Source organism: Musa acuminata, chromosome BXJ3-8 (genome assembly GCF_036884655.1).
Source record: "Musa acuminata AAA Group cultivar baxijiao chromosome BXJ3-8, Cavendish_Baxijiao_AAA, whole genome shotgun sequence".
NCBI classification, from domain to species: Eukaryota; Viridiplantae; Streptophyta; class Magnoliopsida; order Zingiberales; family Musaceae; genus Musa; species Musa acuminata.
The window spans coordinates 27,929,358-27,944,707 of record NC_088356.1 but is presented as its reverse complement, the minus strand read 5'-3'; the positions used below and the strand labels follow the sequence as shown (position 1 = coordinate 27,944,707).

At 41.1% G+C, this 15,350-nt stretch overlaps 2 protein-coding genes and 1 non-coding gene across 3 annotated transcripts; 1 reads left to right on the top strand and 2 right to left on the bottom strand.

Annotated features, from left to right (window-relative positions):
• Nucleotides 1-6,404: 6,404 nt before the first annotated feature.
• TRNAM-CAU (transfer RNA methionine (anticodon CAU)) lies at nucleotides 6,405-6,491 on the bottom strand. Its single transcript is given in 2 exon segments — nucleotides 6,405-6,440; nucleotides 6,454-6,491. It is a non-coding gene; the product is annotated as a tRNA-Met (tRNA).
• A 173-nt stretch (nucleotides 6,492-6,664) lies between these two features.
• LOC135645209 (7-deoxyloganetin glucosyltransferase-like) lies at nucleotides 6,665-8,393 on the top strand. Its single transcript, XM_065163376.1, has 2 exons — nucleotides 6,665-7,259; nucleotides 7,331-8,393. Exons 1-2 carry the CDS (start codon nucleotides 6,752-6,754, stop codon nucleotides 8,248-8,250), a joined length of 1,428 nt encoding a protein of 475 aa, XP_065019448.1. The 5' UTR covers nucleotides 6,665-6,751; the 3' UTR covers nucleotides 8,251-8,393.
• On the bottom strand, nucleotides 8,265-9,378 carry LOC135645210 (protein PHOSPHATE-INDUCED 1-like). The gene has a single exon (XM_065163377.1). The coding sequence runs from the start codon at nucleotides 9,351-9,353 to the stop codon at nucleotides 8,400-8,402; it is 954 nt and encodes a 317-aa protein (XP_065019449.1). The 5' UTR covers nucleotides 9,354-9,378; the 3' UTR covers nucleotides 8,265-8,399.
• Nucleotides 9,379-15,350: the final 5,972 nt, after the last annotated feature.

Below are 15,350 nucleotides of genomic sequence, written 5' to 3'. Positions count from 1 at the left end.
TACGGAAATCATCAAGATATACATTATTTCTTCTTAAAAACATATATAAGATTATTATTAGATTTAAATCTAATATTTTATTCCTTTATCATAAAATATGTAATTTTCAAGATCATTTTTTAAAATAAAAAAGAAGGATGATATAATTTTTTTATATTTTATATTTTTTTATTTTTTACTAACTAATTTAAAAATAACTCATAAAAAAGTATCAAGTAATTTTAAAATAAAGTAAAGGAGTTTCGTTTGAGTTGTTTACTTCATTGTCGACAGTCACCAAAGCGAAGTTCGCCACTTCGTATTCATCGGTTTGTCCCTCGTCTTCGAAGGTACTCGATTTGTCCCAAGTCATCTTCTTCTTCTTTAAAAACGTCTTCTTTTTAAGTTCATTTTTCTTCTTTAATTCTTGTTTCATGAACTTTCTAAATTTTATAGTGAGAAGTTCAAAGTCATCATCATCACCACTTAAGTTATCACTCAAGTGGTATTCTAGTATTCGAAGTGTCAAATCCTTCCTGTTCTTTGGAAGATTGTTCTCATGTTCGTTTTGTTCATCATGTTCATCATGTGCATTGTGCGTCATTTCATATGTTATCAATGAACTAAAAAGTTCTTCAAGTGGAAAATTAATGAGATCTTTTGCCTCTTGTATTGTAGTTACTTTTGGATCCCAATTCTTTGGAGGGATCTTAATATATTGTTAACAAATTCAAAATTTAAAAAATATTTGCTAAGAGCTTTTAAACTATTGACGACAACCGTAAAGTATATGTACATGTCAATAGTAGTTTCACTCGACTTCATTCGAAACAACTCGAAATCATGCATCAAAATATTAATCTTCGAATCTTTTACTCTATTAGTGCCTTCGTGTGTGGTTTCAAGAGTGTGCCAAATATCGAAAGTCGTTTCGTAAATAGAAACTCGATTAAATTCATTTTTACTCAAGGCACAAAATATAGCGTTCATAGCTCTAGCATTCAAAGAAAAAGTTTTCTTCTCCAAATCATTCCATTCGTTCATTGGAGTAGAAGACTTTTAAAAATTATTTTCAATAATATTCCATAAATCTAAATCAATAGAAAGCAAGAAAACTCTCATTCAAGTTTTTCAATAAGTGTAGTCCATCCCATTGAACATAGGAGGACAAACGATAGAAAGCCCTCTTGAAAGCCGAAAAAAGTCATTTCTCTTGGGTGTTAAACCAAATGAGAAACAACGTGGCTCTTATACCAACTGTTAGGAATGAGTTAGCACTAAGAGGGGGGCTGTGAATTAGTGCAGTGGTAAAAACATCAATTCTAAAATCTATCATTTTGATTAAACTCATTTCGGAAAGATATTAACTTGAAAGCATAAGAGAGCATAGTGAAAGCAATAAGAATGTAAAGCAGTTTGCAGTAAAGGTAAATTGCTCAAAAGGAAATACAAACCTATTTTATAGTAGTTCGATCATCGTGACCTACATCTACTCCCGATTCCTCTTCACTCGAGACCACCAGCTTACACTACTGATCTTCTTTCAATAGGCGAAGATCAACTACCCTTTTATACCCCTCTTCTCCTTTTTCACAGGTTTAGGAGATAACCTTTTACAAGCACTCACTCCTCTCTAAACAGAATTCTAAATTTAGAATTAGAGGAGGGGATCTCTCAAGTGTTTACTATAGTATTTTCCCACTTTTAAATTCTATGTGCTTATGTATATTAACCAGGGATGAGAGGGGTATTTATAGGCCTCAAGTGGATTCAAACTTGGAGCCTAAAAGGGTCTCATCCCTGATTTTCGGGGTCCTAACGGTACCACCACCTATGCTGGGTGGTACCATCACCTACAGCATTGACACTGGGTAGTACCACCGCCCAGTCTGACAATACCACCACCTGACACAGTCTCGGAGACTATACCACAATGGTGCCACCTGTTGGGTCACTGTTTGGACCTTCTACTTGGCCCAACATAGCCCAAACTTGGGCCTAATTGGCTCCTAATTGAGTTAGCCCAATTCTAACCTAATTATGTACTAACTATGAATTTTAAGACATTTACTAACCCGAATAAGTTTATAAGTCTAGGTTTCTTCCGGTGAGCTTCCGGCGAACTTCCGACAATCTCTCAGCAATATTCTAACAGAATCCCGGTAAGCTCCTGGACCTCACGATGATCTTCTTGGCGAGTTCCGATGAGCTTCGTTGGCAAGCTCCTGGACTTCTTGGTCAATTCCAACAGAACTTCTGATGAACGTCCGACGAACTCTTGAACTCCTAACAAAATCTCATTCTTGACTCTGAGACTTCATTTTGCTTTATGTCTTGCTATCATAGTTAATCCTGCACACTTAAAACCTACTTCGATATAAACAATTATTACAAAGCTTGAATCAAGTGTTGTCCAATATATCATTAGTTTATTAATGCTTTATTTGATTATTTGGTGCATCGTCCTCTCTTGCGGCCTATTGCCCAATCGGTCAATTGACTTCCACAACTCCGATTTCTTTAGTGCAATCTTTGCTCTTCTTTGCCCAATGCTCGAACCCATGGCCCGAAGCCTTCTATCGATACGTCGATCGATCCTTCGACTCGACGTCCAATCTTCTGACATGTTTTTCTCCGGCCCAACATGATTCTTCCTGCTTTAATTGTCTCTCCCTAATTGAAGCTTCTTTTGTCACTCAAAACGTAGATCAAATCATAAACATTATCACTTGGTTTCATCATTAAAATCTGAGATTCAATAGGGTCTTCCTAGTTGTAAGGTTCCTCCCAGAGGGCTGAGTAGTCCGGGCGTCTTTGGATGGCCGACGATCCTGCATGACAAGCTAGCGTCAGGGGTTGGCTGGCACTGAGAGTTGTCCAGCGTAGCCCTTCCGATACTTAAGTTTGTGGAGGGGAAAAGATAGTAATGTAAGTTGTATGACTGAGTTAGTGTGTAGAGTGCCCTCCAGCGTGAGCTGATGAGTTTCTTTTTATACTTGATCCTTAGAATTTCTTATTAGCTGGTTTAGGATTAGCCACTTGATCATTTTGATCTTTGATCTAGATAAAGGCGGTTATTGCCGGTTATTGATGTGGGGCACATCGAGACATACTACGACACCATTTTGAGACTGATAACTTGGAGCCCTACTTAGGTGTTGACCTTTATGACAGATGAACTAGCATGGGATAAAATCATCCCTATCAGTCATTAAGATATATAAACCATAAGTCTATGAAGCATATAGGGATTAATACTGTACTGTATATAGATCATATAATTATGCATAGTACAGTGAAATGTTCAATGTAGTAAAACATTTTTACATTATGACAGTATGAAGATATAAAGATCTGATTTCATATTATTGTAGGAGAAGCCATCAATTCTGTAAAAAAACAAAGCAGAGTTTTTTCATCTTCAATTTTAGATTCAAGAAGAGTTGAATCGTCAGGGAGCCATGATCAAAGATTATCGACTCAGCTCAAGTCCACTCGGCTAATACAAAGTCCAAGTTGAAGTCCAAGATGGGGTGAATTCAAACTCAATTCCAAGATCGATCGAATTTAACTACAAGTCGAAGTCCATTTGAGTTAAACTCAAATTCAGAAGACTTCATTTGGTTACGAGTCTGGGAGTCGGTAGTCATAGAAACTGTAAAAGAGTCGGTAGTCCTAGATAGCAAAGAAAGAGAGAGAGAGAGAGAGAGAGAGAGAGAGAGAGAGAAGAGGTGGGGGGGGGGGGGGGTTGTGTGGGCAGCAATAGCCTAAAGAGAGAGGCGACAACCTTACAGAGAAGAGAAAGGGAGGTAATGGCTAGAGGGAAGCCTTATAAAATATGAGCTATTGCTCAAAAAGTCTTTTTACAATTGCATGACTATATATTTCTTTTTTTCAAAAAATAATCTTGATAGAGAAAATGACAATAATGCCAACTCACCTCATCACTTAGGCTGTGGAAGCCGCTTAAGCACAATTATAGGTGACTTACACTAATCCTCTATAGCTGTCAGCCCCTGCCTATCTCAATACCTAAGAAAATGTCATAAAGGCCTACTTTTCATCTTCGCCCATTGACATCTTCAATTGTAGTTAGGGGAAGGCTTGCACACATGTATTAAAACCAGATGGTATGGCACAACTTCCCCAGTCCTATCTTTCAAACGAACGGTGCAAAGGTTCATCCCTTGCTTGTCCTAGACGGGCCAAGAGCCTTAGCAAAGCAAATCATCATGGTCGTCTTATTCTAATATTATCCTTCGGAGGATGCACTCATCAGCTACTATCATCAATGATCCTCAAGTAGGGTAAGAGATACCTTAACCCATCAATGGCCTCATACCACTAATTGTTCATTTATAAATCCTAAGCCCCTGGGCTAAATAGAGGCAAGTGAGCTCTATCTAAACTTTTCTGAGCTCTATTAAATCTCCTCCACCTACTCTACTAATTAAGCATCAAAAGGGTCGGGTTGGGACATCCCCCGATGCTGACTGCTTGTGCAAGACCCCGATGCATCTAAGGAGCACCTCAGGGCGATGCTAAGCACTTCCAAGCAAAGCCAAGGTGCACCTCGGGACAACCTCAAGCTTCCTTTAATAAACAAACTGCTCCTCGAGATGATCGTGAGTTAGTCACTAAGAGCCTGTAACACTTTGGGAGTCCACTTGCTATCTCAGTTGCTCACTCGAGTCGCACTCCCACCTTGGCACGAGTCCCTAGGATGGATCTACACCTTCGGGATCGGATTAGACCATGTTGATTCTCCAATCAATGGCACTAAGGCAACAATATTTTGGCACTAGAAAAAGGGCCCGAATGTCGCAAGAACATCCATCCATGACTCCTCCCAACGAGCGCTCCAGCGAGGAGGCACCCCCTCTGGCACCCAACTTATTCGAGCAAGAAGGACAACTCCCACCTCCTAATAGGTAGACGCCTCCACCTCAATGCAAACCCTCGGGACTTTATTGGTGTCTACTCAACGACCCCGACCTTTCCCCTTCAGGGCCAAACGTGGGGCATCTACTTGTCCCATCCGACACCTTTTTGTCTCACCCATCAAGTGTAGACACTCATCGGCATAATGTAGGTGATCGCCCCTCTCTTGCACTAGCTGGCGCAATAGGTAGCTCCGGCACTACGACCAGCAATCCAACACTCGCTCGCCCTGTGTCCTCCAAGATCACCCCTTGCGAGCTCCCTGTCGATGCCCCAGGAATACCCTCGACAAGCTAAGATGGCTCCCGAAGGGCCAATACCCCTTATAGTGGAGTTCAGCATCCCGCCGTGCCACGAGACAACCATACTCGAGTCGGAGACATAGTCCGCTTACTCTATGGAGGATTCACTCAAAGCACAACTCCGAACTATAAATGTGCCCTGACAAGCACTTGAAGTCTCTCGAAAGCACTTGAACCCCCCCCCCCCCCCCCCCCCCCCCCAAAAAAAAAAAACTGTTGCTTTCGGATCAAGCAACAGTTTCTGGATCAATTAGTACTGTTACCTTCCCGGATTAAGCAAAACTCCAACTTTTAGAAACCCATGGACTTTTTCTATGTTTGCTGGATTCCTTTTTAATCTTTATTCATGAATGAATGTGCTTGTTCTTCGCTTTTTCATCTTCTGTTCGGAGGAAATAAAGGGAAAATTGAGTGCTGATTGTTCTTCCCTTCTAGTAATTTTGATGGGATCAAAAATTTAAAAAATGTTGTTTCTTGTTAGATTTGTTTTCTTATTATATTATATGCCTTATGAGTCATTGGGTGTGCGTTGAGATCTAACTTGTTTCTTTCATCAGTCTACACGGCCAAAATCAAAGACGGAGTCCAAAGGGAATCCTGCCTATCAAGATCTTGTCCTGTCACTTTGGCCGCCGCTGAAGGAGCGTCTCCTCGCACCTTGAGAGAGGTGTGAGCTGGGTCCTCACTCCACGCTCCTCTTTGTTTGGCTTCTTCGTTGTATGGTAAAAGGATACTAGATCGACAACAGCTGACCACCGAATCTATTGTAAGAGACATCTACTAGGCATAGTTCTCTAGTCCTTTGCTTACTAGGATTTGTTAGCTACACAATATTATTTGGGAATCTACAGAGTAAGATCTTGTGTTGTTTGCGAATTTATTGACGCCCCAGAGGATGTTACGATTCAGTTGAGAAGAAGTAATCTGAAGTCGGTGCTGGATTTTTGTTGTAAACCACAAGTCTATGAAGCATATAGGGATTGCAATATCGTACTGTATATAGATCATGTAATTATGCATAGTACAGTGAAATGTTCAATTCTGTAGTAAAACATTTTTACATTACGACAGTACGAAGAAATAAAGATCTGATTTCATATTATTGTAAGAGAAAATTATTAAATGATAGTTTATATTTATAAAATATCATGATTTATAATTAATGCATGATTTAAAAAACTGTGGGGTGAGAGAGGCTCGAACTCTCGACCTCAGGATTACTCTTTTCTGCTATGAGACCTACGCGCTAACCAACTGCGCCACCACCCCCGTCGTTTTATGTGTGTCAGGATAAAATAATTATATGAATTAAATCTACTATATTTGTTATACGTCAAATGCACTAATGAATTCATATGTAAACGTTATGAAACTGACAACACAAATGACGACATGTTGTTCATACCTAAAAATAATGTAAAATAGTACTGCAGTTCCAGCCTGTCTTTTGTGTTCTTCTGAGATTGACAGCTTTAATGTGCAAAGCCAAGGCGGCCACGAGAAGAAGATAGAGCACAAAGCCTAAAGAAATGGCTGCCTTCACGGAGATTAGACCCCACGCGGTGGTCGTCCCGTTCCCGGCGCAAGGCCACATCAATCCGCACCTGAAGCTGGCCAAGCTACTCCACGCCAGGGGCTTCCACATCACCTTCGTCAACACCGAGTACAACCACCGCCGCCTCACCCTGTCCCGAGGCCCCGACTGGGCCACCGCAGGCCTCGACGGCTTCCGCTTCGAGACCATCCCCGACGGCCTGCCGCCGTCGTCGGACGAGAACAACACGCAGGATGTGCCGGCGCTGTGCGCTTCCACCAGGGCCACCTGCCTGGCCCCATTCAGAGACCTCATGGCGAGGCTGAGCCGCGCGGCCGACGTGCCCCCCGTCACATGCATCGTGTCCGATGGGGCTATGTCCTTCACCGTGGATGAGGACTTCGGGGTTCCTGTCTTGCTCTTCTTCACACATAGTGCATGTGGCTGTTGGAGCTACTTTCACTTTGGTGAGCTCGTCAGGAGAGGCTACACGCCTCTCAAAGGTAAGATTTCGAGCCAAATGATCGATCTGCATCACCCAAAGAATCATATTTGATGATATGCCTTCACGCAGATGAAAGCTTCTTGACGAACGGGTATCTCGATACTCCGATCGACTGGATCGTCGGCCTCGAGAACATCCGCTTCCGGGACCTGCCGTCTTTCGTCCGGACCACCGACCCCGACGACGTAATGCTGAGCATTATGGCGAGGCGTGCCGCGCATGACGCTCCCCAAGCCGCCGGTATCATCCTCAACACCTTCGACGACCTCGAGGGCCCCGTGCTGTACAGGATCCGCTCCAAGTTCCCCAACCTCTACTCCGTCGGCCCCGTCTCGTCCATCGCCACCACCGCCTTCACCTCGATCTCCGGTAACCTGTGGAAGGAAGATACCGAGTGCATAAAATGGCTGGACGACCAGGCTGATGGCTCCGTCCTGTACGTCAACTTCGGGAGCATCACGGTAGTGACGGCGGAGCAGCTGCTCGAGTTCGCGTGGGGCTTGGCGCGCAGCGGGTACCCGTTCCTGTGGGTGGTGAGGCCCGACATGGTGCGAGGCGAGGCGGCGGTGCTGCCGGAGGAGTTTGCCGCGGAAGTAGAAGGGAGGGGGCTGTTGGTGGGGTGGTGCAACCAAGAGGAGGTCTTAAGCCACCCCGCGACGGCTGTCTTCCTGTCGCACTGCGGGTGGAACTCGACGCTGGAGAGCATCAGCGAGGGCGTGCCGATGATATGCTGGCCATTCTTCGCCGAGCAGCAAACCAACTGCAGGTACTTGTGCACCAAATGGGGGATGGGTACGGAGATCGGCAGCAACGCGAGGAGGGGGGAGGTGGAGGGGTGCATAAGGGAGGTGATGACAGGGGACAAAGGGAGAGAGATGAGAAAGAGAGCATTGGAATGGAAAGAGAGGGCAAGAAAAGCCATTGGCCCGGGGGGCTCTTCCTCGGTCAACCTTGAAAGGCTGGTGGAGGAGTTGACAAGGAGACAGTGAGACAAGCTCCTGTTTGATATGTTGTTCCTATAGCATGATGATTCACTCACTGCTCTGCAAAGTGTAGTTGTCTGGCAAATTGCGATACATAACAACATTGTAGCTGACACAAATATGTACAAGATAACTCAACCCAAACACAAATCCAATCAAACCATAGGCAAACAAGAGTTGCTAATCGGGTCCAACAAAGCCGGCACCAAATACTTCCTCCCCTTCTCTCCTTCCACGTTATAGCTCGCCTTCGTCTTCACGTCCACCCTCAGTTTCCCAGCATAGCCAGGGTATGCGCCCTCGCCATAGACGCCTGGGCACCCAGCAGCCACCTCCACCGGCGCGTCCCGATCGCCCTGGAAGTATCCGCCGCCGTACGGGTTCGTGACGGAGCCGGTCAACAGCGTCGCCAAGTTGATCACCATGCCGTCGAGCCCCACGTCTCCGTTAGGCGCGCCGAGGGGCTGTCCCTGCTGCCCGTAGGCTGGCTTGTGGAACGGCCACGCGCACTGTCCCGGGCACTGGCTCACGGAGTCGCCCACCCATATGTACGCGGACCGAGCAGAGCCCGCGGCGACGGATCCGTGCATCCCGCAGGCAGCGGAGCAGAACCCCTCCACGGCCACGTCCGCGGCCGTGAGCACGAGGGCGACCCCGCCCGCCATGACGCCCAGTCTGCGCGCCAGCTCCGAGACGTCGGACCTCCTCAGAAGCCTACCCATGGAGTACCCCTCGTCTAACACTTGGTTGGTGAGCAACACATGGGTCTTCCTCTTCCCGGCCTTTTGGACGTAGTAGTCGACTGTTCTCCACCATTTGGAGACAGTGGGTGTTATGATGGCGAAGGTGGTGGGGCGGTGTGGGGGAGTCAGGGAGAGGAGGAAGTCGGTGATAATTGATCTCTGTGATGGTGAGAATTTCCCATACCACAGGACGGAGATTGGGATGTTTCCCTCCAACAAGGCTCCTCTGTGGTAGGTGAGGATGGTAGGGGGAGGTTGGTAGAGAGAGGATAGCTTCCTTGAGGCAATACATAGGTCTGTAAAGCTCAGAAGGAGAAGAAAGAGAAGGAATGTGGTCGATTCTTTGGGTTGATGGATGGAAGCCATGAAATGTGGAGGGTGAGCAGGATGGGAGGGGTGGGGGGTGGGATGAGAGGAGCAAGGGAAGATATTCATAGTGGGGAAGGGGAACCATTGTTGTGTCAACAAGGAAGGAAGTATTGTCCTTTGCCTTGATCATTGATCAAGGGATTCCTCAGCACATATCCCTTGTGTGTTTGGGTTTGATGGATTGCAGGTGGATTTACTCCATGCTACTCCTTCAATTATTTCACATACATAAAACAATTGCTTGAATTTAATGATCCGATGATGACATAATGCATACTAATCCTACCAATTATACAATCAAGTTTATAAAGCAAACAGTTGCTTTAATCTCAATACTCTGGAAAAGGAAATATAAGTTTGAATCTGCATTTTTAAGCTTTCTTGATGACTGAAATGAAAGATAAGTTTACTACTAAAAAAATTAGGGCTTGACCTTCTTTGGAGCCAAAAAGATAATAGTGGATGTTTAGGGTTATCTTTTTTATTAGTATAATGTCTTAGGAAGACTTGGAGGAAAGGAGAAGGAACCCACTATTTCTACAAAGTTTAAGGTGCAGTTTGACCAAACGAAGAAAGGGATAAAAAAATTTCAATAAGTCACTATTTATTACTAGCTAAGCTTTTCTCAAAAGGAATACACTCATTACTCATCCCTATTATTTTAGTCAAGTACACTCAAAACACATTCTGCACGCACTATTTTACACAGAATAATATTCATATATGTAGAATTTGATGATGGATATTGAAGTCCAAAACACCGAGGATATTGATATTCCAAAAGAAAATCTTATTTGAAACATGAAATAGAGATTTAAAATCCAGTGGCTCGGCATTAGTTCAAATTATTTCTAGCTTTGTCGATTCTCTTGGGATAAAAATTAATTTGCATAGCTTGGTTGTTGCTACATAAGAAAAGATATATTAATTTGTGACCACTCTGAAATGCCCTGATCATCTGCACTCATGCATGATCATATTTATCTTCAATCAAAATCAGGGGAAAATAGCAACAGTACAATGTTTCTGCAATGAGAGTCTTCGCTAGAAAAGTAAGCACAGTTCCCATCCCCCATTAGAACTAAAAAGGAATCTCTAATTTCATACATCAGTTCAGAGACAACATCTGACTTATTTAGATTAAATCATTTCATAATAACTTAAGTCTTCTCGTAATTTATGATAATCCAATCAAAATCTTTGTGATGATACAAAAACACATCATGTGTTCGAAGTCTGTATCTATCTCTCTCTCTCTCTTTTTTTTTTTTTTTGGTCGAGTATACAATCACTATTTATGCAATGCTCTCCACTGTTGCCTTGCACCGTATATTTCGTTTTAATTTTAGTCAAGTCTAATCGGAGTTAGATGAATATCAAAACTTTATAAATGTACCTAGATGGTCATTTTAACTTGTGAAATTTATAATAATCAAATTAAATATTAATTTATTATGTGATATTTTGCATAATAAAAAATATATTATTATCGTGATCCGTATAGAGTTTAGATGCAATGATTAGTTGACTCGATAAAATAAAAAGTAAATAACATCTATTATTTATAAAATCAAGATACTAATTATAAGATTTAAAATAATAGAATAAAATAATCAAATAAGATGTGTAAGAATATTTATTGTCTTTGGATAGCACTTGAGTGCTATTGGTAGTTTGCGTATCATTGTCGATGACAATTTCGATCTTCTTCTCTCTCACTATTGAAACCTCCTCTTGATGTTTAAATAATAGGTAGTAGGTCTTGAGGACTTCTAGCAACAAGTAGAGAAGCTTTGATGTGGAGCTTTGGCTATTTGAACTCAAGGAAGAAGGCTATAGTAGGAAGGATGGACTATAATGTACAAAGGCTATGGTAGCAATAACATACTCTTTTATCTTTTCTTCTCTTCTCAATTCTGAGAATATAATAGCCAAGGCTAGGCTTTGTTTGAAGATAATTATTGTACCTAAGGAGATCGTATATTTTGGAATTCCTACAGATCTATGGGAGAGGATGAAGGAGATCAACTATCCTCCTCTCTAGTGGTGATTCACATAGCAGGGGCTACAAAGATGCTCCTCGAATCGCTATCCAAATCTCTTTTTTATGTGCACCACGTAATTAAGAATGGGCTACCTCTTCTGACAATCTACACGCCCCAAATAAGGGCTGCAGGGTGAGGAGGAGAAGGGAAAAGGAGAATAGGATGTGGCAACCAAAAAACCCCAACCTATGGCCTTTTAGTTCTCTTATTTATAGAGCCCTTTGTCAACTTAACCCTAATGGATCGTACCATATTGGGTATTGGATCTCCATCCAACTATCCAAGCCTTTTAGATTAGTGAGTCTTTACCCAATTATCTCTCATTGGCTCTTATTGAATCTCATCCATATGATCTAATAATTAAAGGGCTTATTGGATATCCAATAAGATAGGGGCTCCAATGGATATCTTATATTCGAACCTTTACTCGTTGCAACACTTATTATATGTGTATAACCCTCTAGGCCAAATATCGAGCTAGCCATGAGTTATACCTATCAGAACTCCTTCTAGCTCAATGAATTATTATCTCCAAAATAATTCACTCAACTCATCGACTACGGATGTACTAGGCCACTATGCCATAGTTCCCAGACGATACAAAGAAATCTAATCTATTGGACCTATCTATCGTCAGTTACCATATACCTATAGTCCCTCATCTATTTAAAATCTCAAAGATCATATATTGGGCATAGTGTTATCAGGGCCATACAGTTTCTACTCGAATCTCGCTTTAATCAAATTCTCCCGGAGAACTCTTTTTCTCTCAATCCGAATGACCCTGGCTGGGGTTTTGTTTGAGCAAGAACACATGAGATATTCTTTTTATAATACCGGGAGCAAATGATCTTCTATCAACACTCAATAGCCCTCATAAGGTTGGTTAACACTTTCGATAACCGGATGTACTTGATCTGGAACTTCTAGATTTATCAATCCGATATTAAAAAGTAGAGTACTCATATAGGGCATCCTTAGTGTCTCAAGTCAAGGACCATATACACTATTAGGATGACAAAATCATTGTTTGATAATGAGGTATCATCAACCATTCAGCATTCCGTGAGCAGATCAATTAATGAACTTATTCTCCAATTAGCACTTACACTGTATCCCTAGTGTCCCTATACGAGCAGCTATAAGACCAGCCGTCTCTATCATACGAACAGGTATACAGTACACCAATCTGTTTGGTTATCTCGATGTCCCTATCAAATAACCTATGACCAACCGCCTTTAGTTTCCAATGTGTCTATTGTTGGCTTTCAAAATTTTGCAAATAACATGAGCCTTTTTGATTTGGGTTTCTATGGTCCTTATTTTTCTTTGAGTAACAACAGTCTGGGCGGTACTACCACCTAACATTGCTCGGAGATCGAGCTTAGGCGGTACCACCACTTGACACGGGCGGTACCACCGCTGGTAGTAATAACTGGCGGTGGTACCATCGCCTGACAGGGGCGATACTACCGCCTAGAACTCCTAGGAGACCAAGTCTCCTAGGCGGTGCCACCGCCGACACCACCAAATGGGTTGATCCATTCAGCCCAATTTGGGTCTGCCAAGAGCCTAGTTGGCTCCCAGATTAAGTTAATGGGATCACCTCTCAATCCTAACTTAATCTACATGCTAACTATGATAATTAAGACATCAATATTATAGATCGTGTTTCGGTGCGTCAATCGCTTCTTCCAACGAGCTTCTAGCGAACATCCGACGAACCCTTGGCGATGCTCCAATGAACTCCCGGCAAACTCCTGGACTTGCGACGATCCTCATGGCGAGTTCCAACAAGCTTCTTTGGTAAGCTCCTGGACTTCTTGGATTATTCCCATAGAACCTCCGACGACCGTCCGGACTTCCTACGAACTCTTAAACCCCCAACGTAATCTTGGTGTTGACTCCGATTTAACATCTGCTGCATGTCTTACTGCCATCGTAGTTAATCCTACACACTTATCTCAATATACGGATTAGATAACTAAATGACAATTGACTTCATCATCAAAATCCGAGATTTAATAGGGCTTGGTATAAGAGACTTAGTTCATTTTTTATTAAAAATATTTCTCTAAAGGCAAGATCGATACTATATTGTTTATCAAAAATTTTGAAAATAATTTTTTTATTGTTCAAATTTATGTTGATGATATTATTTTCGGTTCCACGAATGAATCTCTTTGTGAATCATTTGTTAAAAGTATGAGTCTTGAATTTGAAATAAGTTTGATAGGAGAATTAACCTTCTTTTTAGGCTTATAAATCAAACAACTAAGTAATGATATCTTTCTTAGTCAAACAAAATACGCTTTAGATTTGCTAAAAAGGTTCAATATGGATAGCTCAAAAGCTATCAACACTCCTATGAGCACTTCCACTAAGTTAGAAATTGATGAAAGTGGAGAAAGCTTTGATCAAAAAGCTTATAGGGGTATGATAGGAAGTTTACTTTACCTCACCGCAACTAGACCGGATATCATGTTTAATGTAGGATTTTGTGCTAGGTTTCAATCTAATCCTAAGATATCCTATCTTAAAGCAGTTAAGAGAATACTTAGATATCTTAAAGGAACCACAAATCTAGGATTATGGTATCCAAAATCTAAAAACTTTGAGCTAATTGCTTATGCTATGCGGATTTTGCTGGATGTAGACTAGATAGAAAAAGCACTTCAGGAACATATTAATTTTTAGGACACGCACTTGATTCTTCGACTTCCAAGAAATAAAATTCGGTTGCACTATCTACAACCGAAGTAGAGTACATTGCAGCTAGTGCATGTTGTGCATAAGTTGTGTGGAAGAAAAACACTTTAGAGGATTATAAGATTCATCTTAAAAATATCCCTATAAAATGTGATAATACAAGCGCAATATGTTTAACAAAGAATCTCATTCAACACTCTAGAACAAAACATATTGATATTAGGCATCACTTTATACGAGATCATGTCACTAATCATGATGCAAACCTAGAGTTTATTAATACAAAACATCAATTAGTCGATATTTTTACAAAGCCTTTTAAGTGAAAAATAATTTGATTTTATTATAAGAGAGTTAAGAATATTAATATGTCTGAATGCATGAATTTGTTAAATTTCGTTTTCGAACTTTCTTGATTCTTTGATCACTCATTTAAATTTTGTGCTGATAATTTTATAATGCGAATTTTATATGATGATAAGATTGTGTGCCTCAATATCGTGTTTACTTTTATGATTATGATTGAATATTAAGAAGTTTTAATCATACATCGAATTCTTAATCTTTGAGTACTACAAAGCACTAATGATTTTGCCTCATGCAAGTAGTGATGAAAAGCTATGACAAAACACTTTATAAATGCATAAATTTGATGTATATTTTCTTTCCGAACTATCTTTCACTTAATGTATTTCTTGAATGGAGCTTTCATGAGTCTATGTCATATCAAGTTTATTTTATGATTTTTGATACATAGATGTCATTGACAAATGCATCTCTCATGGATTTATCTCTTGTGAATTTTTAATTGAGAAATGGATTTGATATGATAATTCTTTCACATGAATTCTTTCTTAACGAAGGAAGAATTTTGTTTTGATGAACACTTACAAGGATTTAATTTCACATAAATATCTTGATCCTTGTGAAAAATGAAGCATGATTTAATGAAACTCTTTTATCGTTAACTCCATTCAAAATTGGTTCTCAATGGTTTTTCCTCCTTACTTTCCTTCTTCATGCAAAGTTTTAATGAAAAATAAAAAGGGAGAAGATGATGGAAGCCATCTCGTTAAATATTTATAACCTTTAATGTGAGAACTTTTGAATGATATCATGTCATGAATGCTTGAAATATGATTTGTATGAATTTCTTTACAATTTGAAATATGACATGAATTTTTACCACACTTGCATTTATTGTTGAATCGTTCTCCTTTTTGTTGATAACAAAGGGGGA